The sequence below is a fragment of the Perognathus longimembris genome, chromosome 6, assembly GCF_023159225.1.
Source record: "Perognathus longimembris pacificus isolate PPM17 chromosome 6, ASM2315922v1, whole genome shotgun sequence".
Taxonomy (NCBI): domain Eukaryota; kingdom Metazoa; phylum Chordata; class Mammalia; order Rodentia; family Heteromyidae; genus Perognathus; species Perognathus longimembris.
This window is the reverse complement of record NC_063166.1, coordinates 2,713,764-2,740,164: the sequence shown is the minus strand read 5'-3', so window position 1 is coordinate 2,740,164 and position 26,401 is coordinate 2,713,764. Positions and strand designations below refer to the sequence as shown.

Here is a 26,401-nt window from a genome sequence, read left to right as displayed (position 1 = left end):
CCGGATCTTGGGAACCCTAGACTCAACAAAAGGAGCCCCAAGTTTCCTCCAGCAGCACAGGCCTCTCTGGAGGGAGTCCTTCAGGACTAGGATGCAGTCAGAAGCCCCACGTGTGGCTCCTTACACACCTCTGGTTTTCCGTCAGACACAGCACGTGAGACTCCTGACAAGTGAACGAAGTCCATTCCCGTATTGACTTGGGGAGTACAACTGAGGTAAGTGCGTCTCTTACACCTCGGTGCTTCCCACCGCCTCAGGGAACACTAGGACGGCGGGGTGCCTAGTTTGCAGTCACATTAGTCGCAGGGCTTACGCCCACTTTCCTTCAGATACACGGAGGGCCCAGCTAATCAGAAACGCGTAGAACCACAAACATGAGCCGGAGATCCCTCAAGAGTCCCTCGCGGTGACTCCGGGACACTTTCATCCCACCCTAGGCAGCTCTGCGCCATCTCTGCCCTTTGGCCCTGCACACCTCGCGAGCGGCCCCGGCTTCGCTCCTTCTTCCAAGGTAAAGTGACTTTCCTCCAACAGCCGGCGGTCCACGCCACCTTGAGCACGCCCGTAAGGGCTTCTCGGCGCCCCGAAGGCCCGCCGGCCACGGTCGGCCTGCGGGACCGAGTCGGAGCCCGGGGCGCCGCTGGCTTCGTGGGGTCGCCTTGGAGTCCTCCACCCGGTCGGGGTCCTCCCGCCTCCTCCTCCGCCGGCCCGGGATCGTCAGCGCCTCCACCCGCGGCGGCTGCCAAGCCGAGGGGGCGGGGCGGGGGCGGGGCCACGCCGGCCACGCCCTCCGCCGGCTCCCCACCTCGCAGCCCCCTAACGCGAGAACGAGGCGGCGCGTGCGCAGAGGCGCCCGCCGCGCTGGCTGTGACGCGGCCGCGCGCGTTCGGGCGGCGGCCGCCGTTGCCATGGCGCCGGGGACGCGTCCCGGACGCCGCCCGTCTCCTGGACGACGGCAGCGGACCCGGCGGGACCGCCGCGGCCATGGCGTCCCACCCCGTGCACGGCCTGCCCCTTCTCCCGGGCGCGTCCTTCAGGGACTCCACGGTGAGGACCGCGCCCGGCCCCGCCGACCCCCGCCCGCCGCTCCGGGCCGGGCCCCGCGCCCCGCGGCCTCGTCCTCCCGGTGCTCCGCCTCCGCCGCCTCCGCCTGCTCCTCCTCTCCTTCCTCCTCTTCCTCCTTCTCTCCCCCCTCCTCCTCCTCCTCTCCCTCCTCCTCCCTCTCTTCCTCCTCCTCTCCCTCCTCCTCCTCTTCCTCCTCTCCCTCTTCCTCCTCCTCTCCTTCCTCTTCCTCTCCCTCTTCCTCCTCCTCTCCCTCCTCCTCTCCCTCCTCCTCGTCTCCCTCCTCCTCCTCTCCCTCCTCCCCCTCCTCCTCATCTCCCTCCTCCTCCCCCCTCCTCATCTCCCTCCTCATCTCCCTCCTCCTCCCCCTCCTCGTCTCCCTCCTCTTCCTCCTCTCCTTCCTCCTCCTCCTCCTCTCTCTCTCCTCATCCCCCTCCTCCTCTCCCCCTCCTCATGCTCCTCCGTCCTCCCTCTCGGCCCTTGCCTGGGTGCTCTTCATCCTTCTCTGGCCTCCCTCTGCCCGTGCTCACAGCCTCTCTCTAGTTCCCGTCCTCCTCTCCGCTCCTCTCGCCCAGGGTCTGGTCCTCCTACTCCCTGGCCCAGCTCCGTCCCCAGGACTCCCCCTTCTCTGTCCCCCACCCAGTGACCTCCATGCCCAGCCCCGGCCCCCTCCTGTGTGTGCATTGGTTGTTCCACTCCTCCCTCCTTGGCACGATTTTTGTTTTTATCTTAGTGTGTGTGTGTGTGTGTGTGTGTGTGAGTGTGAGTGTGTGTGTGTCCATGCATCGGTGCAGATGCCCCGTCCTGGGGTTTGAACATAGGGTCTAGGCGCTGCCCGGCAGCTTTCTCTGTCAAGTCTGGAAAAAAAAGATCACCGATGAAATAACATTGTAGACTCTGATCTCACATGACTTGGTAGTTAAATTGGGCGTTGCGGCTCAAGTCTTTCAATGTTATCTAACTCGGGTAACTCCTGTGTGTCCCTTCTCACCCTGTCCCATGTCATAGTTTAAACACAGACACTTGACGTGAGCTTTGTAATGTTTATAAGTAAAGGATAATAGTTTGGAAAGTTATTTGCTTGACGTAGCGAATCTATGGATGATGTTATTAATGCCAGACTTCTTTCCTCCAGAAAACAAACTTTCATCGATGCCAGACACTGGACTATAGGAATGGCTATGCAGTTACTCGCCGTCCCACAGTTGGGATTGGCGGGGACCGGCTCCAGTTCAACCAGCTGTCCCAGGCTGAACTGGATGAGTTGGCCAACACGGCACCAGTTATAACTTACGGCCAGCCAAAGCGGCCCCCACCTCCAGACTTTGTTCCTGCACATGTGGCTTTTGACAAAAAGGTATTGCCTAGAATTTTAGGGTACTTTTCCGTCCAAATGTCTGAAAGCTAGTTAATAGTAAAGCTCAAGATTTCTAGAGACCTCTTGGCAGAAAATTGTCCAGATGCCTTAATCCTTAGTCATAAATAACTGAACTTGGGCTTTAGAGAGGCTTTCTCTAGTCAGAAAGCTGATTACAGAAAAAACAATTCCCTGTTCATGGCATCCCTGGAATATTTTCCTAATGCAGTTAAAGAAAACTTGGATGGATCCTAAATTCTTAGGTTCATACTGCCTGTTTTGCTCTGTGTTTTCTGATGTTTGAAAGCATTACGTTCTGAAATGTCTTGTACATCTCTTTTATCTCTATGAGACACACAATACCATCATGAAGTGATGACTTCTCCTGTTGTCTGTTTTCTCCAGGCTGTCTCCACGAGTTCAACACCATTTTCATTCTTAGTTTTGCTTCTCTCGCCTTTTCTCTTTCCTTCTCCATCCCTCCTTTTTCTCTCTTTATTTCTATTTACTTCCTCCCTCCCTCTCTCCCTCCCCCCTTTCTTTCCCAGGGCCTGTTACTGAACTACATCTGCAGGCCTATAAGGTGTTTTTCAGGGACATTTCATGTAGACAGTTTGGTAATATATCTGTGTAGCTAGCTAGGATCACAGGCGTGATTCACTATCATGCCTGGCTGTCCATGCTTATTTATCATATACTCTTCCTGTGGATTGCTTTATTTCCATCTTTTGACATTCCCACATACTTCTTGTTTTTCCTTATGTACAAGTCTTTTTACTAAGATGTCATCTGCCACTTGTCATGCTACAAGATCACTGGTGAGACTTTAAGAAACTCCACTGTAAAAAAATAAATAAATAAAAATAAAGTAAAAAAAAGAAACTCCACTGTAATTCCAGCCTTGTGGATTCGAATTTCCAGATGGGTTTTCTGAGTAACTGTGTCTTAGAAGTACACCGATAAGACATAAATCAGCTGCCTGAACCTGCCCCTCGTGGGTCTTTTTCCTTTCTTTTTAATTTTAATTGACCTGGTATTGCTGCATATACTTCTCAGAAGACTAACGGCTTTCCCCATGTAACATACATGATTCTGAGCACAGCCAGGGCATTTACATACTCTCTTCTGACCACTAGTGGGTTGGTGATTCAGATATGCTCGTTTAAAGCCTATGAGTGTGTCATTAATATTACTCATAAGGGACTCTGCTTCTAAATTAACAGGCTGGAGCTTTTGTTTTTGTTTTCACTTTAAAACCAAAAGTCATTCTGTTGTCCTTTCTTTAAACTCTCTTCAGAAGCTAGTGAGGGATTTTTGACATCAAGGCAAAGCTAGAAAAGTCTTCATTCCACCAAGACACACACACACACACACACGCACACACACAGTGACTAGTGTGCTGTACACACACTGAATTTACAGACGATATCACGAAACTTCTCTGTCAGGGCTGAACAGTCACTGTGTTGAGCATGGCGGCAATGTTGGCATAAAATGCCTCAGACTTTGGAAGTGGTGCTGTGGCTCAAGTGGTAGAGCATTCGCCTTGAGTACAAAGAGGCTCAAGGACAGCACCCAGGCCCAGAGTTCAAGCCCCAGGCCCAGCAAAATAAATAAGTAAATAGAATTAAAATAGTTTAGACTGAGCGATTTACGCAGTACACATTTATTTCTTTAACAGTCTGTGGCTAGAAGCCCAAACTTGATTCAAAGATCCTGCCAATTTAATTTCTACTGAGGACTCTGTGCCTGGCAGAGAGCCACCTTCATGGAATATCCTCGTGTGGGCTTTACTCCTGTGTGTCCTCTTCAGTAAGGTCACCAGTCCTCCTGGGCTCGACCCCCGTCCTTAAGACATCGGTGAACCTGAATGACTTCCTAAACTCCTCACGCCCCAGTTCCTGCTGCATTTGGCGCTGAGGCTTCACTACATCTGGACCGACTACAATCCACAGTAGCAACCCACCCTGTCACCACCACTTAGCTACATCCAAAGAATGGAGGAGCAGCAACCAATACATGTTAAATATTTACATGACTGGCAAGCACTGAAATTGGAGTTTCATTTTCATGGGTTCACAGAATTTCATTACGATGCCCGTAAGTTTTCAAACATCCTTCCTCCTCTGACTTTTTTCAACCATTTAAAGATGTACAAAAACATCCTTAGCTTCCAGGTCATTTAAAAATAGATAGCAGAATCAGTGTGCCCTGTGGACTCTCCCCGTTCCGAATCTCCCTGCAGGGTGCCCTTTTTCCGGAGGTGCCTGGCGCTTCCCAGATGACAGGACAGGCTAATCCGACGCGGTCTCTCCCTCCCTTGTGTGGTGTAGGTTCTGAAGTTCGAGGCGTATTTCCAAGAGGATGTCCCCATGTCCATGGAGGAGCACTACAGGATCCGCCAGGTGAAGATCTATTACTACCTGGAAGATGACAGCATGTCCGTCGTGGAGCCCGTGGTGGAGAACTCCGGGGTCCCTCAGGGCAAGCTGATCAAGCGCCAGCGGCTGGCCAAGAACGACGTGGGGGAGCACTACCACTGGAAGGACCTCAACCGAGGAATCAACATCACCGTTTACGGCAAGACTTTCCGCCTCGTCGACTGCGACCGGTTCACACAGGTAGGGTGTGCGCTTCGGGGGCCCGGGGTTCTGGCTGGCGGCAGGCTGGAGGAGGGCCCCGGGAATCTGTGAGCCCACCCCCCGCAGTCGCACTGCTTCAGAATGGCCTTGACTCACACGTGCGCTCACTCGCAGTCACACACGGGTACGAATCCAGGCCCAGGCCCGCCATCCAGCAGGGAGGGGAGGGGGGAGGGCCAGGGAGGGAGCAGCCCCAGGCCTAGGGCACGACGCCCTGTCACGGGGCTGTCTCGGCATCCAGGGCCGAGGAGGACTGCTCGGTGCACTGACGCAGGCAGAGCCCAGGGCTTGGAGTGCCTGACCGGCTGGTCTGGACGGCGGCCCGGCCCCAGCTGCCCGTGGGCCGGAGAAGTCCCGCAGCATGCTCGGGGCCTGGGCTGCTGAGATCCACCCACTCTCAGCAAGTTCCTCCTTCCCCTTCTTTCCTCAAGCTTAGGCTCGCTAAGTGTCTCAGTCAGTAATTCTATTATACTAATCCTTCATTTCAAGAAAAAATTTTGTTGTTAGTCATACCCTCCAGCTGGATAGTTTTAATTGAAGTTTTAATAGATGTTTCTATAAAGACTATAACTGAGGGCTGGGAAGGTGGCTTAGTGGTAGAGTGCTCACCTAGCATGCATGAAGCCCTGGGTTCGATTCCTCAGCACCGTATACACAGAAAAAGCCAGAAGTGGCGCTGTGACTCAAGTGGCAGAGTGCTAGCCTTGAGCAAAAAGAAACCAGGACAGTGCTCAGGCCCTGAGTCCAAGCCCCAGGACTGGCAAAAATAAATAAATAAATAGAATGAAAATATATTTTTAAAAAAGACTATAGCTAAGATGACAGGAATGAGCCACTCTACCTGGCCCAGTGAGAAAGGAGGCGAAGGTATGTATATCGTAGTTCAAAGCCAGCCCTAGTAAAACCCTATCTGAAAAACAGCCAAACCCAAAACGGCTAGAGGCGTGGTCACACGACGGAGTACGTGCCTGGCAAGTCTAATGACCCCCGGGTAAAAGTCCTTCATGCCACCAAAAAAGAAAAACGTGTCTCTGAAAATAACTTGTCACTAGCACAGTGAATTTGGAGATGCTGTCAAATGCGATACCTTCCTTGGATTCTTCCAGTGAGAGCTGAGCACTTGGTTTATCTTTCCTCTTGGGCTGAAACATCCTGATCTCAGATTGCCAGTGGAGAGCCAGGCGCCGGCGGCTCACACCTGAAATCCTAGCTACTCCGGAGGCTGAGATCTGAGGGCCGTGGTTCACAGCCAGCCCAGGCAGGAAAGTCCGTGAGACTCTCATCCCCAGTGAACCACCAGAAAACCGGAAGTAACACTGTGGCTCAAAGGGGTGGAGCCCTAGCTCTGAGCAAAGTTGTTCAGGGGCAGGGCCTAGGCCCCAAGTTCAAGCCTGTGGCCAAAAATAAAATAGTCAGTGGACATGCTTTGCTTTCTTTTTAGTTAGGAGGAAGAACGGAGGCAAGTTTAGAAGTTAGGAATGGGAATAGCTTGACACTGTGCAGCTTGCTTCCCGAGCAAGCATGAACTAGATGTTGTTTGAAGCTTGGCTAGATCCCAGTATTGGAGCAAGCCTAGGAATTACCCTGTTCTTGGGTAGCTAAATTAACTGATCTAACTTCTTATTTGCATCTAGTTATTTTACCATCCTCTCTTGTAGTTAGCTTAACAGATCTAGCAATTTGCAGGTGTGTGTGTGTGTGTGTGTGTGTGTGTGTGTGTGTGTGTGTGTGTTCTCTGTGTCTGTTTTGGTGCTGAACTCAGGGCCTGGACCTTTTTTCACTCAAGGCTGGTACTCTCTCTACCACTTGAGCCACAGCTCCATTCCTGTCTTTTTGGTGATTAATTGGAGGTAAGGGCCTCATGGACTTTCCTGTGTGGGCTGGCTTCAAACCGTGATTCTCAGATCTCAGCTTCCTATAAATGTAGAATTACAGGGGTGAGCCACCCGTGCCCAGCATATCTAGCAATTTTATTAAATAGAATGCTTAACATAATTATAAATGATTACAGAGTTTTCTATAATGCTTTACAGAGTTGTGTTAATTTGAAGATACCATTTCCATACACGAAGAAGCTTTAAAGCAAAGGCGAACTTGAGCAAAGCATAACACTTGTTAAATGTACTTTTGTATCCTTGGTCTACACCTATTGTAATAAGCTCTAAGATGACACACCCAGTGGTTCTCCCTGTAATCCCAAATCCTTGCGGGGCAGAAAGAAGGGCACGCCTAGGGCACTTTGTGGGGATAACTTTTGGTTTTATTTAGGTTCTGGAGGTGTTGCTAGGAGTTGAACTCACGGCCTTGTAGCCGGTAGACATGAGCCCCGCCACGGGAAGCACAGCCCAGGCCCGTTGTCAAGGCGGAGTCCTCCTGCCTGCGCGCCCTGCGTCACTGGGATGACCGCGGGGAGCGGCAGGTGCTGTCTCCCTCCCGGCTGGGGTCACAGCAAACGTTTATGCCCAGTCTGCACTCAGCCTGGTCCTCCGACCGCTGCCTCCCACAGAGCTAGGATTACACGACGGAGCCACCATGCCCAGCTGCAAGACCCGAGCTCAGCCGACAGGCTGGCATGGGGGAGGGGGGCGTGTGCCCGGCACCCCTGCTCCTGGAGGTGTCCGGGGGGAACGGCAGCCTCGCCCGCTCTGGGCAAGCCCCGGAGATCTTATTTGAAAACTGAAGTGGAAAGGGATGGGACATAACTCAAGTGGTTGAGTGCCTGCCTTGCCGGATGAAGCCGAGTTCCACTCCCAATACCACCAAAGAGAAAAGAAAAGAAGCCCCTAAACCGATGGATGCTTATTTTGAAATATTTAGGATTTTTTGGAAAGTCAAGGAATCGAACTAAATCCGCCTGAGAAGATGGCTCTGGATCCTTACACTGAGCTCCGGAAACAGCCTGTGCGGAAGTACGTCACCCCTTCCGACTTCGATCAGCTCAAACAGTTCCTAACCTTCGACAAACAGGTACGCCACCCGGGCTAGGCAACACAGGTGCGTGCGCAAGCTCCACGGTAACGGTTTCGAAACATCCGCCTTTAAATGTAATATTCTATCTTTAATAATTCACTGGGGCTAAAATAGATTCGCAGAAACCCCACTGAAGTGCTTTCTTGTTATGTTAATGTTGGCATACAGAATATTTGGAATATTCTCCAACCCTGATCCAACCCTTCTAACCGTCCCTCTCACGAGCGGATGTGAGAGTGCAGATCTGCATCGCCTTTCTCTCCTGGAGGGGACGAGAGAAGATGGAGATCACCTTTCCTCTACTCTGCTGCCCTTTTCCCCCTAGAAATTTAACACCTTTTACTTCAAAAGTTTTCACCTCATGCTCGCATGGCCTTCTAAGGTTATGTTGATACTATTTAGAGAATGTTTCCTAGTGCAACTAGAAAAAAAGATTAACTAATAAATAAGAACTTTTTCCGTGCTACTTACATATAAAATTATTATTCAGCATGGATCTCTATTCATACGCATGAGCTACCCTAGAAAGCACTTGATTGTCCTTTTAGTTCAGTTTCTGATTTATTGACTAATGTTTTGGGTCAAAGTAAGCTCTTTCTCATCCCAAACCTATAAGGCTTGCATCGTTTTTTCCAGCTATTGACACCTGCTCCATAATCCCAGCTGTTTTGGTATCTGCGGTCCACATTTGTTTGTCAGCTTGCCGTCTGAGTCTGAGGTGATGTCAGTTTCCTCATAAGGTCTGATAGGACGATGCCATCGTGGCTAGGCTCCCCCCGGTCCTGAGAGTCAGGCTGAAGTCCTTCCTTTGGATTCCGCCCAGGTCCTCCGGTTCTATGCCATCTGGGACGACACCGACAGCCTGTTTGGGGAGTGTCGCAACTATATCATTCACTACTACCTCATGGATGACACCGTGGAGATCCGCGAGGTGCATGAGCGGAACAACGGCAGAGATCCCTTCCCACTCCTGATGAACCGCCAGCGCATGCCCAAGGTGCTGGTGAAGGACGCAAGTATGCCCCTCCCCCGTTCCTGGGGAGGGCTTGGGGGGTCTCCAGGGAGCTCCCCGATCCTCATCGCTGGACCCTTGGGAGTCTCTAGCGATGCTCCCAGGTGCTTTTCATCCAACTTCCCTTCTTTATAACCTGCCTGGGACCAGGCACGCCTCTCAGACACACTGCTAGAGACAGCAATGAGACAAAAGCAGCAGGGGGCGTCTGACTTAAAGGAAAGGTAGAACATGGCTTCCGTGGCAATTTACTGACCGACGGATGTTAAAATGTGCTCTCACACAGGCTTTCGTCTGAGGGTGTGGCGTAGCGTTTTCTCGTACGATGTCCTGACTTCGCATCTCCCCTCCTCTGTCTACTTTATAAATAGGTAGTTTCTATGCAGTTGGACTTTTGGACAGAACCAGATAATAAAAAACAGGTATTGAACACAAAGTTGGTCTAGATTGGATGCCATAACCAAATTTGACTGGACTGAAGACTAAATCCAGCTGACGCACATGTGCTACTTGCCATGTGTAATTATTTTTTTCATAATGCAGTATTATTGTGGGCAAGGAACTGGAGGTTTTTATTACCATTAGAGTAGATAATGTGGTTAAGGTACAACTTGCTTAATATGCAGGAGCTAGAAATAGTAAACAAGGTATACACAAGCAAATCTTAGAAATATAGGTCTGTGTACACTAAAGTAAGTGAGGCAATGGAATAACATTCCCATGATGTGAAACTAACAAGCCCTTAGCAAGTCTAAGGAAAAAAGAAGACTCAAATAGGATCAGAGAAGAAAAGGGAGACATTACAATGCACATCACAGAGACAGAAAGGACCACTGGCCATTACTATGACCAACTCAATGCCAGAAATTGGGTACTTGAACCAATTTCTTGTTACACACACCTTTCCAAGAGTGAATCACAAGAAACTTGAGCTAATAACAAACATCAACTCTGAATCAGTAATAATAATAATATTCTGTTAAAGAAATTTCCATAACTAGTCAGCTTCACTGCTTAGTTTTACCAAACATTTACAACTAGGCCGGTCCATTCCTATAATCACAGATACTTGGGAGGTAGAGATAGAAGTAATGGGGAGAGAGAGAACTAGGGCAGCCTGCACAAAGCTTAATGAGGCTTTATCTTAACAACAAGCTGGGCATGATCGTTGTACACATCTTGGGTCCTGGCTGATTGGGAGTAGAAGTCATGATTGAGGTCTGAGACCGGCCTACATAAAGAAAGCCTGAAAAACAAACTAAAAACAAAAAGATCTGGAGCCAGAGCTCAAGTGGTAGAGTGCTTGCCTAGCAAGTGCAATGTCTGGAGTTCAATCCTCCGTACTACCGGAAAGATGAAAAGAATATCAATTCTTAATAAATTATTCAAAAATATCCTTCAACATATGCTATCTATTATGCTATCGTTACCCTTTTCCAGTACCAAGACAAGGACAACACCAAAAATGAAAACCACAGGCTGATTCCCTTGAGGAACATAGGTATAAAAATTCTCAACAACAAAAAAGCAATCAGCTGAGCACTGGTGGCTCACGCCGGTCACCCTAGCTACTCAGGAGGCTGAGGGCTGAGGTTTGAAGCCAGTTTGGGCAGAAAAGTCCCTATGAGACTCTTATTACCAAAAACTTTGAGCTGTGACTCAAAGCGGCAGAGCACTTACCTTGAGCAAAAGAGCTCAGGGACAGCACCCAGGCCCCAAGTTTAGGCCCCACAACTAACCAAAAAAAAAAAACCTCTCAAAAATGATCTAGCAGATTGAATCCAATAACACACTAAAACCATCAGTCACAAAGACAAGTTGATTCATCCTAGGAACAGGAGAATGGTTCAACATACAGAAATCAATGATAGAGACACACCACACAGTCATCCCAAAGACACGTCCTAACATTCAACATCCCTTTATAAGGAAGACACTAAACAAATAAGGTACTTAAGGAGTATATCTCAACGTAACAAAGGTCATTTGTAATAAGCCCATCGCTAACATTATCCCGAATGGGAAAAAGCTGAAAGCTTTCTCTTTAAAGATCTGATGATACCAGACGATAGCCATTTTTACTACTTTTTTTTTTTTTTTTTTGGTGCAATCATGGAAGGTTTGTTTCAGGCAAAATAAAGAAATAAAAGGCTCTTAAATGAGAAAGAGGAATCCAACCCTTAGTCTTTTGGTTTTTTTTCTGTTTCTCCCTCTTAGCAGACAGGTGGGAAGAGTGGCAGGCTGCTTCTCTTGTTCTGTGTTGCCAGGCCTCTGCGTTCCACCGCAGAGTCTGCAGAGGCAAGACTGCGGGAAGTCAGCCCGCCACGTGCTACCACCCATGAGTTCTGAATTCGCTCTGACTGAACACTGTGGCAACACTGGACTTCCTCCAGAAATGCAGCTCCTCCTCCAGTGCTCAGCCAGTGGCCTGCTCCAATCTCCCACTAGCCATCCCTGCCCGAGCCTGCTGTCCTGATCCCAAGCCCTTCACCAGGCAGCTTTGCTCCGTGAAGACAGGGACTTGGTTACAGGCTGGTGTGTGGGTAGACGTTACTAACAGTTGGATGAATGCTTCCATAGATGGGAAATGGAACCAAAATCATTTGAATCTGTCCTAAACCTTAGGCTCCTAATATGTCTTCTGGAGGACATTTGTCCTTCTGTAATAATAGCTTTTAAGCATTATTTCTGCCAAACTTGGTGACTCATAGTCATCGTTGTAGCTGACTAGCAGATTTTACAGAAACCAGCTGGCCCGTGAGTCATGTGCCCTGTCACATGACCTTCTATTCTTGTGGGAATGCCGGGGAGAAGCTGACCCTTGTCCAGAGCAGAAAATGCCCTGCCCTCGTTCTGGGAACACCTTGCCCTGGGGGTCAGGCTTTCCGCACTCACCCCTGGTCTCCTCTCCACCCCAACTCCATTAGAGAACTTCCCCCAGTGCGTGCTGGAGATCTCCGACCAGGAGGTGCTGGAGTGGTACACGGCCAAAGACTTCATAGTGGGGAAGACCCTCACCATCCTCGGGAGGAACTTCTTCATCTACGACTGCGACCCATTCACCCGCAAGTACTACAGAGAGAAGTTCGGCATTATGGACTTACCCCGGATAGATGTGAGCAAGAAGGAGCCACCCCCTGCGAAGAAGGTAACGGCGAGGAAAAGATGCTGTTAGGTAGAGAGCGGAGGAGAGGAAGGAAGGAACTCCTGTGGGAACACCCGGGAAAAAAGTGGGGACGCACAGGTAGACAGCGCTAGTCACACGCGACACCAACAGCCGCTGGTCCTTGAAGACCCCGGTCAGCCAAAGACATGTGTGAAATAATGCGGTGTCTTCGTCTGTTCCACTTGAAGGCATTGACAATAGTCAGTGTTGATCCTGTGTGAAGAAGTGGGGATTCTCATATGACCCGTGAAGATGGGGTAAGATCAAAAAGAAAGGGACTAATAAGCAATATGTTATTTTTCTGGTTATATTCGTGTAGATAGAAATAGTTGAATAAATGTTTTCAAGGGTTGTTTTTTTTAAGAAACCTAAAGTTACCTTTAATTTTTCCACACACAGCATCTGCCTTACCTCTTGCTTCCTGTATTTTTTTAGGAATTGCCTCCCTATAACGGCTATGGACTAGTTGAAGACTCAGCCCAGAATTGCTTTGCTCTCATTCCAAAAGCCCCCCGAAAAGATGTGATTAAGATGCTGATAAATGACAACAAAGTGCTTCGCTTCCTGGCCTCCCTGGTGAGGCTCCTGCTTCCTGTCTGTGCTTCCTTCCACGTCTCCTGTCCGCGTCTCCTGCCTGCATTTCCTGTCCGTGTTTCCTTCCGTATTTCCTGCCCGCATTTCCTGTCTGCGTCTCCTGTCTGCGTTTCCTTCCGTGTCTCCTGTCCGCGTTTCCTTCCGTGTCTCCTGTCCGCGTTTCCTTCCGTGTCTCCTGTCCGCGTTTCCTTCCGTGTCTCCTGTCCGCGTTTCCTTCCGTGTCTCCTGTCCGCGTTTCCTTCCGTGTCTCCTGTCCGCGTTTCCTTCCGTGTCTCCTGTCCGCGTTTCCTTCCGTGTCTCCTGTCCGCGTTTCCTTCCGTGTCTCCTGTCTGCGTTTCCTGCCCGCGTTTTCTCCTGGGTCTCACTGTGCGCAGTTGCCGTCTCTCAGCCCCAGCTCTTGTTGGGGGAGATTCAGTGCCTGGGAACCAACACCCACACCGCACCTGTCTCCCATGCTGCCTTTCGTAGCTCCCAGATTTTGACAGGCCCTTTTGCCTCCTTATTAAAACAATTATGAAATTCTAAACGATATTCAAGCCATGCCTGTACCATATGGATTTCCACAATGCTGAGATTTCCCTTTGAGTACAGATGATTTCTTACTAAATTTTAGCATTGTGTTCTGGGTACTTTTGAGAGAGGGTCTCTCTCTCTCTCGCCCAGGCTACTCAGCCCCATTAACAGCACAAATATCAAGCATAAACAGCATCCGCATGTCCTCCGTGATGGCAGGCATGACTCTACTCCCAGCGTCTTCGTGTCGAGTGGGGTCTCGTGAGCTGTTCTAAGCTCTGATGCTCGTCTCTGTCTCGTGAGTAGCGGGGATGACAGGAGTGAGCCGCCCGCGTCCAGGCCTGAGCCTGTCGTTTTGTGCACTCAGCGGTAAATAAAAGGACAGCTCACGGTCCAGGAGAATGTCTCTGGGCTTCCTCGAGTGGGCCGCCCTCCGCGCTCGGCGTCCCGAGCGTGCGTTCCTGGCGTTGAAGGTTGTGTGTGGTTAGGTGAGGGTCTGGCATTCTGGGAAGCCAGCTCTTCCTATTACAGCGTTCCTGGAAGTGGAACTTGGCTCAGAATGCCCGTCAGCGGAGATGGACGGGGGGTGAAGTGGGGCGGGGCCCGGGGGCCGCTGCTGTGGTTTGGAAACCTCTGCCTCCTGGAGACCCAGCCTTCATGCCTTTCTGATGTGCTCGCGACAGCAGCCCCTGCCCGGCGTGGACAGCGGAGTTCACGCGGGGAGGAGACGACATCGCGAGAGTAGCCTGACCAGAGACCCTGGGATAGCACATCAGATCGGCATCGCACCATTTATTCGAGCGCATCCTTAGAAAACCAAATGTAACAAAAACCCAGGACTTTCGGAAACTCTGTGAAGTTTTATACAAGCACTGTTTTAGGAGTTATATAAATGATTACAAATTAGCCAGGATATCTTCCCTCATGAGATTTTCCGGCAAGGAGCAAACGCGTCTGTGGCAAGGCTTGCCTGAGAGCGGCCGGGTCTGTAAGGCCCACGCGACCATGTGCAGTGATTTACTTGAGATTTCTTTATGTAAGGTAGTTTTTGAGAATAACTTTCAATTTTGAGGTTTTATAGTCTCACTCCTTGTGCCCTAAATTTTATTTTTAAATTGTGTATATGAATGGATTGGTTCATAAAGCCAAGCCTTGCCTATCGTCTGAGAGCCCATGAAGATGTGTGTGATGTCAGCTAAAATTGCTCCGCCGCAACCTGAGCGGAGAGCGGCTCAGGAGTGCTTTATGAGGACTCCATGTTGCTTTCAAAGGGTTGAACACAACATTTTTTTCCCCAGTCCTGGGCCTTGAACTCAGGCCCTGAGCACTGTCCCTGGCTCCTTGTTGCTCAAGGCTAGCACTCTGCCACTTGAGCCACAGCGCCACTTCTGGCCGTTTTCTATATATGTGGTGCTGAGGAATCGAACCCAGGGCTTCAAGTATACAAGGCAAGCACTTTGCCACTAGGCCACATTCTCAGTCCTAAACTTAACATTTTTAAGGTCAGGAGACAGAGATGTCTGCCTGAGAGAACAGAGCAGAACTGGAAGATGTAGCACCCTGGCCGACATTCCCACACGGAAACTAACAGTTGAGCTGGTTTGAGCGAGGGTACTGAGGGCAGCTCGTGCAGAAAGAGCCCGCCCCCCCACGCCCTGTCCCAACCGGCCCCGACGCTCCCGTGCCGGGTCTGCGTCCGACAGAGCAGCCGGGCCTTGCGCCTGCTGTTCGCCTGCCCCCCGGCCAGGTCCTGCGCGGTCTGGCCCCTCATGCCCTCTTCTCTTCACCCCTGCAGGAGTCCCCCATCGCGGAGGACAAGGACCGCCGGTTCATCTTCAGTTACTTTCTCGCTACCGACATGATTAGTATCTTCGAGCCTCCTGTTCGGAATTCCGGAATCATCGGGGGCAAGTACCTTGGCAGGACCCGGGTCGTGAAGCCGCACTCGACAGCGGACAACCCCATCTACTACAGCCCTAGCGACCTCTACATCGGGGCGGTCATCGACGGTAAGCCCCCGGCAGCTCTGCCCCACGGGCCGCGCGTCCAGCCCTGCCCTCAGCGCGGGGCGGCGGGGGCGAAGCCGGCAGTCGGGGCCTGGCTTAGCGGCGGAGTCTCCTTCCTCATCAGGGAAACGGAACTGGCGGCACTGGTTGGGTTACACTTGCTAGCGCTGACCCCAGGTTTCCTAAGCGAGGAGGAGGCGACCGCATCCTGAGTGTACCTTGTGCGCACTCGGTGGTGCTCACACACGTGTGCCCGTGACAGAGCATTGCGAAGTGGGTGCGTTTCCCTGCCGCCCGCGGGGAGCCGCGTGATGGAACCCGGGGCCGCCCCTCTCCGCAGTGTTCGGGCACCGCTTCACCATCCTGGACGCGGACGAGTACGTGCTGAAGTACATGGAGAGCCACGCCGCCCAGTACTCGCCGGAGGCCCTGGCGTCGGCGCAGAGGCACCTGCAGAGGCCCGAGGCGCCCGCGCCCGGCGCGGGGAGGTAGGCCGCGCGCGCGCCCGGGCAGCAGCGTGGGGGAAGGGGTTCTCGCCACTCACCCGGGGCTGGCTTGGGTTTCCGGTTTCCTGCCCCAGGCGGGTGTCATTGGATAGGTGCTCCCTGTCCCCTGGCCTCAGAATGGAAGCCGCTGACGGGGGCCGAGTAGGCGGTGACGCGACCCCACGCGGTCACTGCCCGCCACGCGCCGTGGCCAGGACGCCGGCAGCCACAGGGCGGGGCAGGGCGACACCTGTTGCGTACCAAGGGCTTCCGGAGGCTGGCGGGGGTGGGGACGGCCAGGCGAGGGGCCACACCTGAGGTGACAGGGAGCACACGCCGAAAGGGAACGGAGGCGCTCCCGAGGGAGCTGGCGGGAAGAGCTGCTCCTGAGGGGATAACGGATGCCAGCGCCCTGGCCGTGGTGAGCCAGCCGGGAGCACTCACACTGTGAGAGCACTCACACGGGCGGGAACACTCACACTGAGAGCACTCACACCGGCGGGAGCACTCACCGACAGGAGCATTCACACCGGCGGGAGCACTCACACTGAGAGCACTCACACCGGCGGGAGCACTCACAGAGAGCACTCACACCGGCGGGAGCACTCACAGAGAGCACTCACACCAGCACTCACACACAGAGCACTCACACCAGCGGGAGCACTCACCAACGGGAGCATTCACACTTGCGAGGATCACTCACACCGGCGGGAGCACTCACTGACAGGAGCACTCACACTGGCGGGAGCACTCACACCGGCAGGAGCACTCACAAGCAAGGAGCACTCACACCCGTGGGAGCATTCACACCAGCGGGAGCACTCACACCGGCGGGAGCACTCACACCGGCGGGAGCACTCACACTGAGAGCACTCACACCGGCGGGAACACTCACACTGAGAGCACTCACACTGGCGGGAGCACTCACACTGGCAAGGAGGCAGGGGAAAGGACAGGAATGGAGGGAGGGGAAGGGACAGTGCAAACTTCCCTGCAAGAGCCAACCAGGGGCCGCGTCCTCCAGGACCCGCTAGGCCCCAGGAGGAGTGGCGGCTTTTCTCCGAGTGAGACGGAGAGGTGCTGGGAGCTTCTGAGGAGAGAGGGGGGCAAGGTGGTCTCACAAGGGCTTCCCCAGCGGCAGGATGGGGCCCCGGGGACACTCATGGGAGGAGAAGGGGCAGTGGCCTGCTCTGCATCGATTTTCCTACCGGGCAGACACAGAGAATGAACGCCACGCCCGGCCACTTCCTTCCTTGTCTGCAGCGAGCAAGCTCCAGAGGCTTCCCCGATGCCGGAGATGGAAGCGCTCATCGGAACCCTCCAGAAGCAACTGAAAGGCCGTGCGTGCAGAGACGCCATCTGCGAAGCGTTTCACAAGCACGACGCGGAGAGCTCGGGCTGCGTGCCCCGGGCGCTGTTCTTCAACATCTGCGGCTCTCTGGACGTCCCGGTGGACGACTACCTGGTGAAGGAGGTGAGCGTGGCGCCCGCGCCGGGCGATGCCGGCGTGCCCGTCGTGGCAGGGCGTCTCCTTCAGCGGGCGGGGCAGGCGGCAGAGTGGCCCGCAGGCCGCCATGCCAGGGCTGAAGGAGGGCGGCGGCCGAGGAGCCCCACAGCCCAGTGGGGCGGGGAGAGCCTGCGCCCTGCCCCCGGCCAGGTGCCCACGTTCCTCCTCCAGGGCTCGAGTGCGGGGAGGAGGGCCACGCCTCCCCGTCCTCGTAAACCCCACTAGCCGGGACTGCCGGGGCGCCCCCGGGCTCCAGCGTGCTATCCGTCACGCGCGCCGGGGCTCTGCAGACCCCGACAGCAGGCCGTTCACGCCGCGTCCCTCCCGTGGGAACCGGCCCGGGCGAGGCAGGGGCAGCCAAGGGGCGAGCCAGGCCGATCCGCACGCCCCGCACGGGCTGCAGCCACAGCGGGTCACGGCTGCCTTCAGGAACACAGGCGGCGACAGAGCGAGAGTCTGATGGACGATTCTTATATTTGAATATCAGGACAGTAACAGTGCTTAGGAAATGGCAGTGTTGCCGGGCACGGGTGGCTCACCCCTGTCATCCTAGCTACCCAGGAGGCAGAGGTCTGAGGATCATGGTTCAAAGCCAACCTGGTCAGGAAAGTCCATGAGATTCATCTCCAATGAATCACCAGAAAACTGGAAGTGGCGCTGTGGCTCAAGTGGCAGAGCACTAGCCTTGAGCTGAAGAGCTCAGGGACAGCGCCCAGGCCCAGAGTTCAAGCCCCATGACCGGCTAAAGAAAAATGGCGGTGTCCCATAAATCTGGATGTTAGTCCTAGAACCTTGGGCAGGCCACTTGCGCTGCCCAGCTGTGGTTTCGTGGGGGGGGGGGGAGTTCACAGGGTCCTTGGGACGGTAGAAAGCGAAGCTGGGGTGGTTATGCATACGAGTGGCCGGGAAGCCCCAGAACGCCTGGCCTTAGCGCTCGTTCTTCTCCACAGCTCATCAAAATGTGCTCTCACGGAGACGGCAAGATTGACTACTACAACTTCGTTCGTATTTTCTCCGACTAATGGGATGGTGCAAGAATGACTTACAGGTTCTCGACACCAGTCCTACCCTTGCAGTGCACCTCGTATTCTTCCCAAGGCATTTCCAGAGCTCTGGCGATAGATAAATATTTTTGCTCTAATGTTCACTGCTCCTCAAGTCTAAATTCGATCGTCTTGTGTAGGACCGGAGCTTGGTAGCTTGCCTGTGGCGGCAGGAGTGTCTTGAGAGCTAATTTTATGTCGCCTCGACTGTGCCAAGGGTGTCCAGCTTTCGTGGCACATGACGCTAAGCGTGTGTGTCTGTGGATGAGAGTGATCTGTGAATTGGTTACATGCAGTAAAGCAGACTCCCCTCTTCAAGTAGCTGCCCCTCCCCCAAGCGTTTGAAGGCCTGAATAGTAAAAAAAAACAAAAACAAAAACGCCGCCCGTCCCCAGGATAACGGAGCATCGTGTGGCCCGACTGCCTCCAAGCAGACGCCCGGCCTTTCCCGGGCAGGGCCCCAGTGCCGGCGCGGCCCCTCGGTGTCCCTCAGCACGGCGCGCGGGCCTGCGGCGCGGCCGGGCCTCCCGTGCGTGCGTGGAGGCAGGGACGGCCGGGCGCCTAACCAGGCCGCGCCCAGGAGCGGCGGGGCTGATGGACTCACCAGGCCGCGCCCAAGAGCGGCGGGGCTGATGGACTCACCAGGCCGCGCCCAAGAGCGGCGAGGCTGATGGACTCACCAGGCCGCGCCCAGGAGCGGCGGGGCTGATGGACTCGGGGCAACTTTCAGTAAGAAAAAGCCACCACCACATACACGCACGTCGAGGAACTGTACCAGAGACGGTTGTGTCGGATAATTCTATGCCTTTTATTCAGGTATTTGAGAAAATAATCATTTTTTTCAAAATGTACATTTAAAAAAATCCATACAAAACTGTAATTTGTTTTTAAAACCAGACAGAAACCGTGGAAAGTAAAAAGACACCCTCCCCCAAACCCTTTTACATGAAAGCATAAATACGGCAGGTACAAAGTTTCCTTGAGCTCCTTGTGGAAATTTGGTCCGTACGAGAACAGCTGGAGTAGCAGAGCGGCTCGTCTACATTTGCATTGAGTTGCTCAGGGCCCGGCGGCCTCCGCCCAAGTCAAACCGAGGAAACAAAAAGCGAGGTCCGTGGTGCCGGCGCCCCGCGCCCACCTCGGGGAGAGCTCCGCGCCCAGCAGCTCTGGAATGCTTGTGGGCAGGGGCGGTGACAGCAGACATCACAACCAATCTCGCCCCGAGACGCCACCTGCCGTCCACCGAGGCTGGCTGTGACAATGACAGGACACGACACGAGACTTCTCAGGTTCTCCATGGTTTGTAAGCGGGCCACACAGCCACCCGGGCCCAGGACGATGGCGGCCACGGGGGAAGGGGCGGCGCCTCTGCAAGGTGACCGCTACCTCCCCTCCCGCGACCCCCTCCCGCGCGGGGCCCCGTGACGGACAGCCAGGCCGGGGAAGACCGCTGGCCGGCAGGGCTCCTGCACCGCCCGAGGGGCAGGGAGGGGCTGCTGCCCCCGCGGGGGCCCGGACTCGGGGGACCGGCAGTGCAGCAGCCACGTAGTGAACAGCGAGACAGGGAAGTAGAGCAAACCCCCTTCACACGTGGGGAGGGGAGGGGGGGCTGGAAGAGGGGGCGCGTCGCACTAGGTGCAAGGCACAGGCGTCTGCGGGAGAGCCGTCTCGGCTTCTCCAACCGCCCAGCCAGGCAGGAAGGGAGCTGAAGGCGTCGCCGGGCTGTGGGGTGTCGGGACGCAAGGCGGTCCGTCCGTCCGCGCCCCTCCTATTCACCGCGGTGCGCTGTGCCGGCCGCCCCTGCCGCGCAGCCCGGCGGAAGGCACTTGTCACACCCGGAGGGCCAGGCGCTGCTGGGGGCGGGGGCGGGGCGCGGCACCGAGGCCCTCAGCCAGGGAGGGGGGGCTCCATCCCGCCCCCCGCCCCCCCCAGCTCTCCCCGGCCTGGGGCCGCGAGGCCAGCGAGGCCCCCGGCGGAAGAAGCCGCCGCCTGAGCTGAGGCCGCGGCCTCCTCACCTGCCCGTGGGAAGGTCGAGGGGGGCAGGGGCCGCGCCGGGCGCCGGTGAGGGCCGAGGAGCCCACCTGCTCCCCGCTCCCCCAGAGCCGCCCTCCCTCAAAGGAACACGGGGAGCTTACGGGCTGCGCCTACCAGAGCCCGCGCGGGGGACAGTGATTCCCGCCAGGGGACCCCGTCCTCTCGCAGGGCCCCCCCGCCCCCCGCCCAGGCAGGGGTCACTGAGGTAGATTCGTGTCGCCCTCCAGAGGGCCCGCGGGGTCTCCCGGGGGCTCGGCACCGTGCAGGCAGGAGGCCACACCAGGACGAGGGCGCGGCCGGTGCCCGCCGGGTGCCCGCCCGCCGCAGTGCGGCCAGCCTCCGGCACGCCTAGCTGGGCAGCGATGGCGCGGGAGCCGGCGGAGCCAACGCCCCTCGTGCCAGGCCGCGGGGAGTCCAGCCGGGCGCGCCGTCGAGGGCTTTTCCTGTTGTTCCCTCCCATCACGGAACCAAGTCCTGGGTCCCCGACAGCCACGCACGCCACGGCCGCCACGGCGTGGGAAGCGGGGTGCGGGGGGTGCCGGGAGCACGCACGCCGGGAGCGCGCACGCCGGGAGCACACGCAGCTGCGTCCTCTCAGCACCGAGGGGCGCGGGCGGAGCGAGCCACGTCCAGCCCCACAAGCCTGCGGGAGGGAGCGGCCCCCGCAGAGGCACACGGAAGACCCCGAGGAGGCCCCGCTAGCTGGGGAGCCATGAGCCCTCCATGAGCAACAGGCAAGGCGGGGGCGGTGAGGGCGGGAGGGTGGCAGAGAAGGGGGGGGATTCACGCGCTTTCTCCCGGTGGAGCTGAGCGTCGCGGCGGTGTCTGAACGCACATCCTCAGCGCCCAGCCAGCGCCCCCTGTGACGGGGGGGAACGCGGCCGGCTACAGGCCCGGGCTCTGTGTGTCAGTAGCAGGAGCGGACCTGCTGGGCCTCAGCACAGGGCTGAGGACTTCCTCCTTCCCGCCCTCCCTCCCGCAAGTCCTCCCAGGCGCGGGGAGGCAGCCGGCCTCAGGCTCGATGCGGCAAACACCCGCGCTGACAGCAGGAAGCTCGCCTGGGAGGGGCCCGCACGGGCCGGGCCGGGCTCCGCGCGAGGAAGGCCAGGCGGCCCGGCCGGGGCTGGCTGGGTCGGGGCTGGCGGGGGCGCGTGGCAGGCCGGTCCGGAGCTCTGGGGAACGGCCGCTGCAGGAGCCGCGGGCACCGCGGAGGGCGAGCCGGCCTGGCTCCCCGCTCGTCCCCAGAGCACCTTCCTTCTGGAACAGCCTGCTGCTCAGCACGCGGCTCTGGTGGACACGGGAGGACTCGTCCCCTGAGCCACCGCGGTGAGTACTCCCGAGTTAACGCTGTCCCCTCTCGGCGGGGCTGCCTCGTGCAGAGCCACGGCCTCGGCGTTTGCGCCCGCGGTGCCAGGCGGGGGACCGGAGTCATTGTCCCATCAGTCAATCAGCACCAAGAAGACGGGGATCCCCGAGGGCCGGCCTCTCCGTTCCTGCCCGCCGCGGGGCCTCCACAGAGGCAGGTCCCAGATCGTGGGGGGGGGGGGGGGCTGCAAGTCCCAGCCCCGCCACTGTAAAAACCACACACAGGCAACAATTGCACATCACGGTGAAGAGTGAGGAGAAGCAGCAGCGGAGGAGAGCAGCGCGGAAGAGCCAGGCTCCGAGAAAAGCCAACACGGGACGGGGATGGTGGGGGGGGGGGAGGGGGGGGAGAGAGGGCTTTTGGCTTTACTGAGAACAGGTGATAGAAGAATAAGACAGCCAAGGCGTGGGAGGGAGGGAGGGCGAGGCCCTCGAGGCCCCGCGAGAGGATTCCTGTTGGCAGCGCTTTGGCCTTAGGGCGACTTGAGCTTCTTCGTGCGCGGGGAGGTTCCGTTCTCCGCCTTCACGAGGCCGTTTTCATGGAACCCTGGGGGGGAGAGAGACGGGCGCGGTGGCATGTCTGCGGGGACCAAGCGGGACCAAGGGGGCTGAGGCCAGGCGAGGACGGGGCCGGGCGTCCCGGGGCGGTGGGCAAAGGCCTGGCCTCTGCCCGCCCTCTGGGAGCGGCGTCTGTGGGTCGGGGGTGGGTGGGGGGTGGAGAGCCCCTCCCTTCGCACCGGGCCCCCGAGGGCCTGCGTTCAGCAACTCCTGGGATTGATGGCAACAGAAGGCGGGTTGGGGGGTCCCGTGGCAGGGCAAGTGTGCACACACCTCCGTGCCGCCCCGGCTGCAGCCCCAGCACCCCCCTCCCCCCCAGCTCTCCCTCCCCAGCAGCCTCCCACACCTGCCACGGCAAGGGCTGAAGGCGGGGGAGGCAGGGCACGGGGCCGCGGCTGGACAGCGCCCAGGCAGGAGTGCCAGGAGGAGGGGCCGCTGCACGAGGGGCCCCTCCTGTGCCCCCACCCCCGCACGCTGTCCTGAAGACGGGGCGGGGTGGCCAGGGCGGGCTGGGATGAGAGCGAGGGCGGGTGAGGACACGCGCTGGAGCCCTGCGTGGGCGGCGGGAGCTTGGCGAGGCGCCAGAGGCCCGAGGTCCCTGCCCAGCCCCGCCCCCCCCGTGGCCAGGAGCCCCGGGATGGTCAGGGCGGCCCTGCCCACCCTCCACTCTGGCTCAGGCCCAGCCACGCGGCACGGCGGGGCCCCAGGCACAGAGCCGCGGTTGGGAAGGAGAAGGAGCTGCAGGGCGGAGTCTGTGGAGGCCCCAGAGCTGGCCCAGTGCCCTGCCCGCCCCCCCAGGCCCAGCCCCCCGCCCCTCCCCCAGCGCCCTCCCCGCGCCCCCCCCCAGGGCCCAGCCCCCCCGCCCCTCCCCCCAGCGCCCTCCCCGCCCCCCCAGGCCCAGCCCCCCCGCCCCTCCCCCAGCGCCCTCCCCGCCCCCCCGCGGCAGGGCGGGCACTCACCCGACTCCCTCTTGAGGAGCCTGGCCGGCGGCCGGGGGGGCGGCTGGAGCCCTGCGCCTGGCGCGCTCGGTCCAGTGCTCGCGCCAGTGCCGCAGCTGGGAGTGGATGAACCGCCACATGAGCCAGGCCTGGGCGGCGCACACCAGCAGCAGCACGCAGAGCCTGCGGGGGGGGGGGGGGGGGGGGGGCTCAGGGCGCGGCCGGGCCCCGCGTGCTGACACCCCCGGTCCGGCAGCCTTTCTCCAGCCAGCACGCCTCAGCGGGGGCGCCGCCACCCAGCCCAGGGCTCCCCAGCCCGGGAACCCGCTGCGTGCGCCCCCCACGCATCAGGGGCCCTCGCGGGAAGCCAACGCTGGGGCGCTGGGAACGGGAGCAGCCCCGGGGCCGCAGAGCTGGGGGACACGCGGCTGGGCCGGCCATGGGCCCGGCTGGGGCACTGGCCACGCGACTTCTCACGCGCGATGCCACGGCCACGCAGAGCGGCTCGAGGTTCCCGCGGCCACGCGGCGAGCCGGGAGCACAGGGCTGGCAGGGGCGGCGGGCTCCCCCCCCGCCCCCCGAGATGGCAGCCCAGTGCCCGGGCGCGGGAGGCTCGAGGGCCTGCCCGCTCCTGGCCCTCCTCGGTGCCCGGCTTCCGCCCGGCTCACCTGCAGAGCAAGGTGTTGAAGTTGCCTTTCTCGGGCTCGAACGCCTGGTTCTCCACGCGGGCCAGCCCGAAGCCGACGGCCAGCACGGACAGGGTGAGGATGCAGAGGCGCGTGACCCCGAACACGGCGGCCCAGGCGTTGAACCTGCTCGCAGAGGCAGACGGGGCGTCGCCGGCGGGGGCCCCTTCCCCAGACCCCCCCCACGGGAGCCGGCAGCCCCACTCACAGCTTCTCGTTGTTCTCGTCGGCGAAGTAGAAGAGCCGCGCCATGTGGAAGAGGAACTCGGTGCAGTACTGCAGCAGCAGCAGCAGCAGGCCCAGGCGGCTCAGGCTGCGGAGGACAGGCGGCCTCACCTTCTCCCCGGACGCGGGGGGGGGGGGAGGGCGCTGCCCACGGGCACCCAGGCACGGGCCCTCACGCCCCAGCTGCCTGCCCGCTCCGTCTAGCGGTGCTGCCTTCAGGGGCACCATCCTCCCGACAGCCCGGCCTCCCACGTCCCGTCTGGCCAGGCGCCTTTGCCTGCCCCACAGTGAGCCCCACGCGGGGCCAGCGCCCACCACGCCCCCTCCAACCCCACGCGGGCAGCGCCCACCACGCCCCCTCCAACCCGCGGGGACAGCGCCCACCACACCCCCTCCAGCCCGATGGAGACAGCGCCCACCACGCCCCCTCCAGCCCGATGGAGACAGCGCCCCACCACACCCCCTCCAGCCCGATGGAGACAGCGCCCACCACGCCCCCTCCAACCCGCGGGGGACAGCGCCCACCACACCCCCTCCAGCCCGATGGAGACAGCGCCCCACCACGCCCCCCTCCAGCCCCACGCGGGCAGCGCCCACCACGCCCCCTCCAGCCCCACGCGGGCAGCGCCCCACCACGCCCCCTCCAGCCCGATGGAGACAGCGCCCACCACGCCCCCTCCAGCCCCACGTGGGCAGCGCCCACCACGCCCCCTCCAGCCCTACGCGGCAGCGCCCACCACGCCCCCTCCAGCCCCACGCGGGCAGCGCCCACCACGCCCCCTCCAGCCCACGGGGGCAGCGCCCACCACGCCCCCCTCCAGCCCCACGCGGGCAGCGCCCACCACGCCCCCTCCAGCCCCACGCGGGCAGCGCCCACCACGCCCCCTCCAGCCCCACCGCGGGCAGCGCCCACCACACCCCCTCCAGCCCGACGGGGACAGCGCCCACCACACCCCCCTGCCAGGACCACGTGGGGACAGGTGCCCGGGACAACGGCTGGGCCTCGAGTGTAGAAATGCAAAGGGCTCCTTCCTGCCGTCTGGCGCACTCGCTACCCAAGCTCACACGCGCATGCTTCCTGCGTGGCGCAGGGAGACAGCGCAGGCCACGGCCACGGGCCACGCTGGGCAGCAGCCGTGCATGCGGCACCCGCAGAGCCGCCCCTCGAGTCCCATTCGGGAACCCCAGGCCCTAGACAGGAGATCAGAGCTTGCCAGCTGCTGCCCCTCCAACGCTCGCCAACCCCAGTCAGCTGTGCTCACGGGCGCCCGCCGCCAGGCCTCAGAGACCGCAGACAGCCACCCAGGGGAAGCACAGCACGAGGCTCTGCCCCACGGGTAAAGCACAGGCCAAGTCCAGCCTGCTCGCCAACAGAACACCCTCCACGCAGCCACGATCGCCACTTGTGGAAGCAGCACACCCTGAGCGGACTCTCCGCTTCATTCCAAACCAGAGACAAGGCTCCTGGGCTGCAAGCTCCGGTGGCCTCGACCCCGGGAGCAAGAGCCCCGCTGCCGGCTGCCTTCAGCCTGGAAGCCCCCGTTCAGAGCCACACCTGCTGGGGGCCGGCCGTCTCAGGTGCAGGCCACCAGCCGGGCCGGGGCTCAGGCCCACACCCCGCCGCAACGCTCACCCCGACGCACCGGACTGTCCTTACGGGGCCCACACCTCACCCCGACGCTCACCACACTGGACTGTCCTTACGGGGTCCACACCTCACCCCCGACGCTCACCCCACCGGACTGTCCTTACGGGGTCCACAGCTCACCCCAGCGCTCACCCCGACGCTCACCACACCGGAGCGCCTTACTGGCCCCCCTTTGCGTTCGCACGTGTTCGCACGCACAGACGTGGTCTAATGGACGCCCGCTGCCGGCCAGGCAAGTGGCTGGGCGGACACACGGGCAAAGAAAGCTGGGCGGCCCAAGCCCCACTCACTTCAGGAGGTACGCTCCGGCTATGTGGACCAGGTACAAGACACACAGACTGCAGCTGCCGGGGGATTTCCTCCTGAAAGCAAGGGGGCGACAGTAAGCGGGGTACTCACAAGCGGGCCACGCCCCCCTGCCCCTCCACCCCCCCCCCCCCCCCCCCCGTGAGAGCACTGGGCTGTTGACAAGTGCCAGGAGGGAAGCAGCGGCTTAGGGCCGAGGGTCAGAGGGCAAGGCCGGGGACTAGGGAAGAGGGCTCTGGGGATACCCGCAAGGAAACGACTTGGGAGAGAACGAAAAGGGGAGC

At 58.5% G+C, this 26,401-nt stretch overlaps 2 protein-coding genes across 2 annotated transcripts in view; one reads left to right on the top strand and one right to left on the bottom strand.

Moving 5' to 3' along the window:
* Positions 1–956: 956 nt before the first annotated feature.
* Positions 957–18,378, top strand: Efhc1 (EF-hand domain containing 1). Its single transcript, XM_048347632.1, has 11 exons — positions 957–1,047; positions 2,198–2,419; positions 4,753–5,040; positions 7,879–8,028; positions 8,855–9,047; positions 11,971–12,191; positions 12,645–12,785; positions 15,112–15,325; positions 15,663–15,810; positions 17,071–17,281; positions 18,265–18,378. Exons 1-11 carry the CDS (start codon positions 985–987, stop codon positions 18,334–18,336), a joined length of 1,923 nt encoding a protein of 640 aa, XP_048203589.1. The 5' UTR covers positions 957–984; the 3' UTR covers positions 18,337–18,378.
* Positions 18,379–19,146: 768 nt separating this feature from the next.
* Tram2 (translocation associated membrane protein 2) overlaps positions 19,147–26,401 on the bottom strand; it is a 27,974-nt gene continuing 20,719 nt past the window's right edge. Inside the window, 7 exon segments of the mRNA XM_048347535.1 lie at positions 19,147–22,303; positions 23,274–23,311; positions 23,313–23,435; positions 23,921–24,064; positions 24,147–24,251; positions 26,102–26,139; positions 26,141–26,173. Of these exon segments, the coding sequence (XP_048203492.1) occupies positions 22,230–22,303; positions 23,274–23,311; positions 23,313–23,435; positions 23,921–24,064; positions 24,147–24,251; positions 26,102–26,139; positions 26,141–26,173 (555 nt within the window). The 3' untranslated portion in view covers positions 19,147–22,229.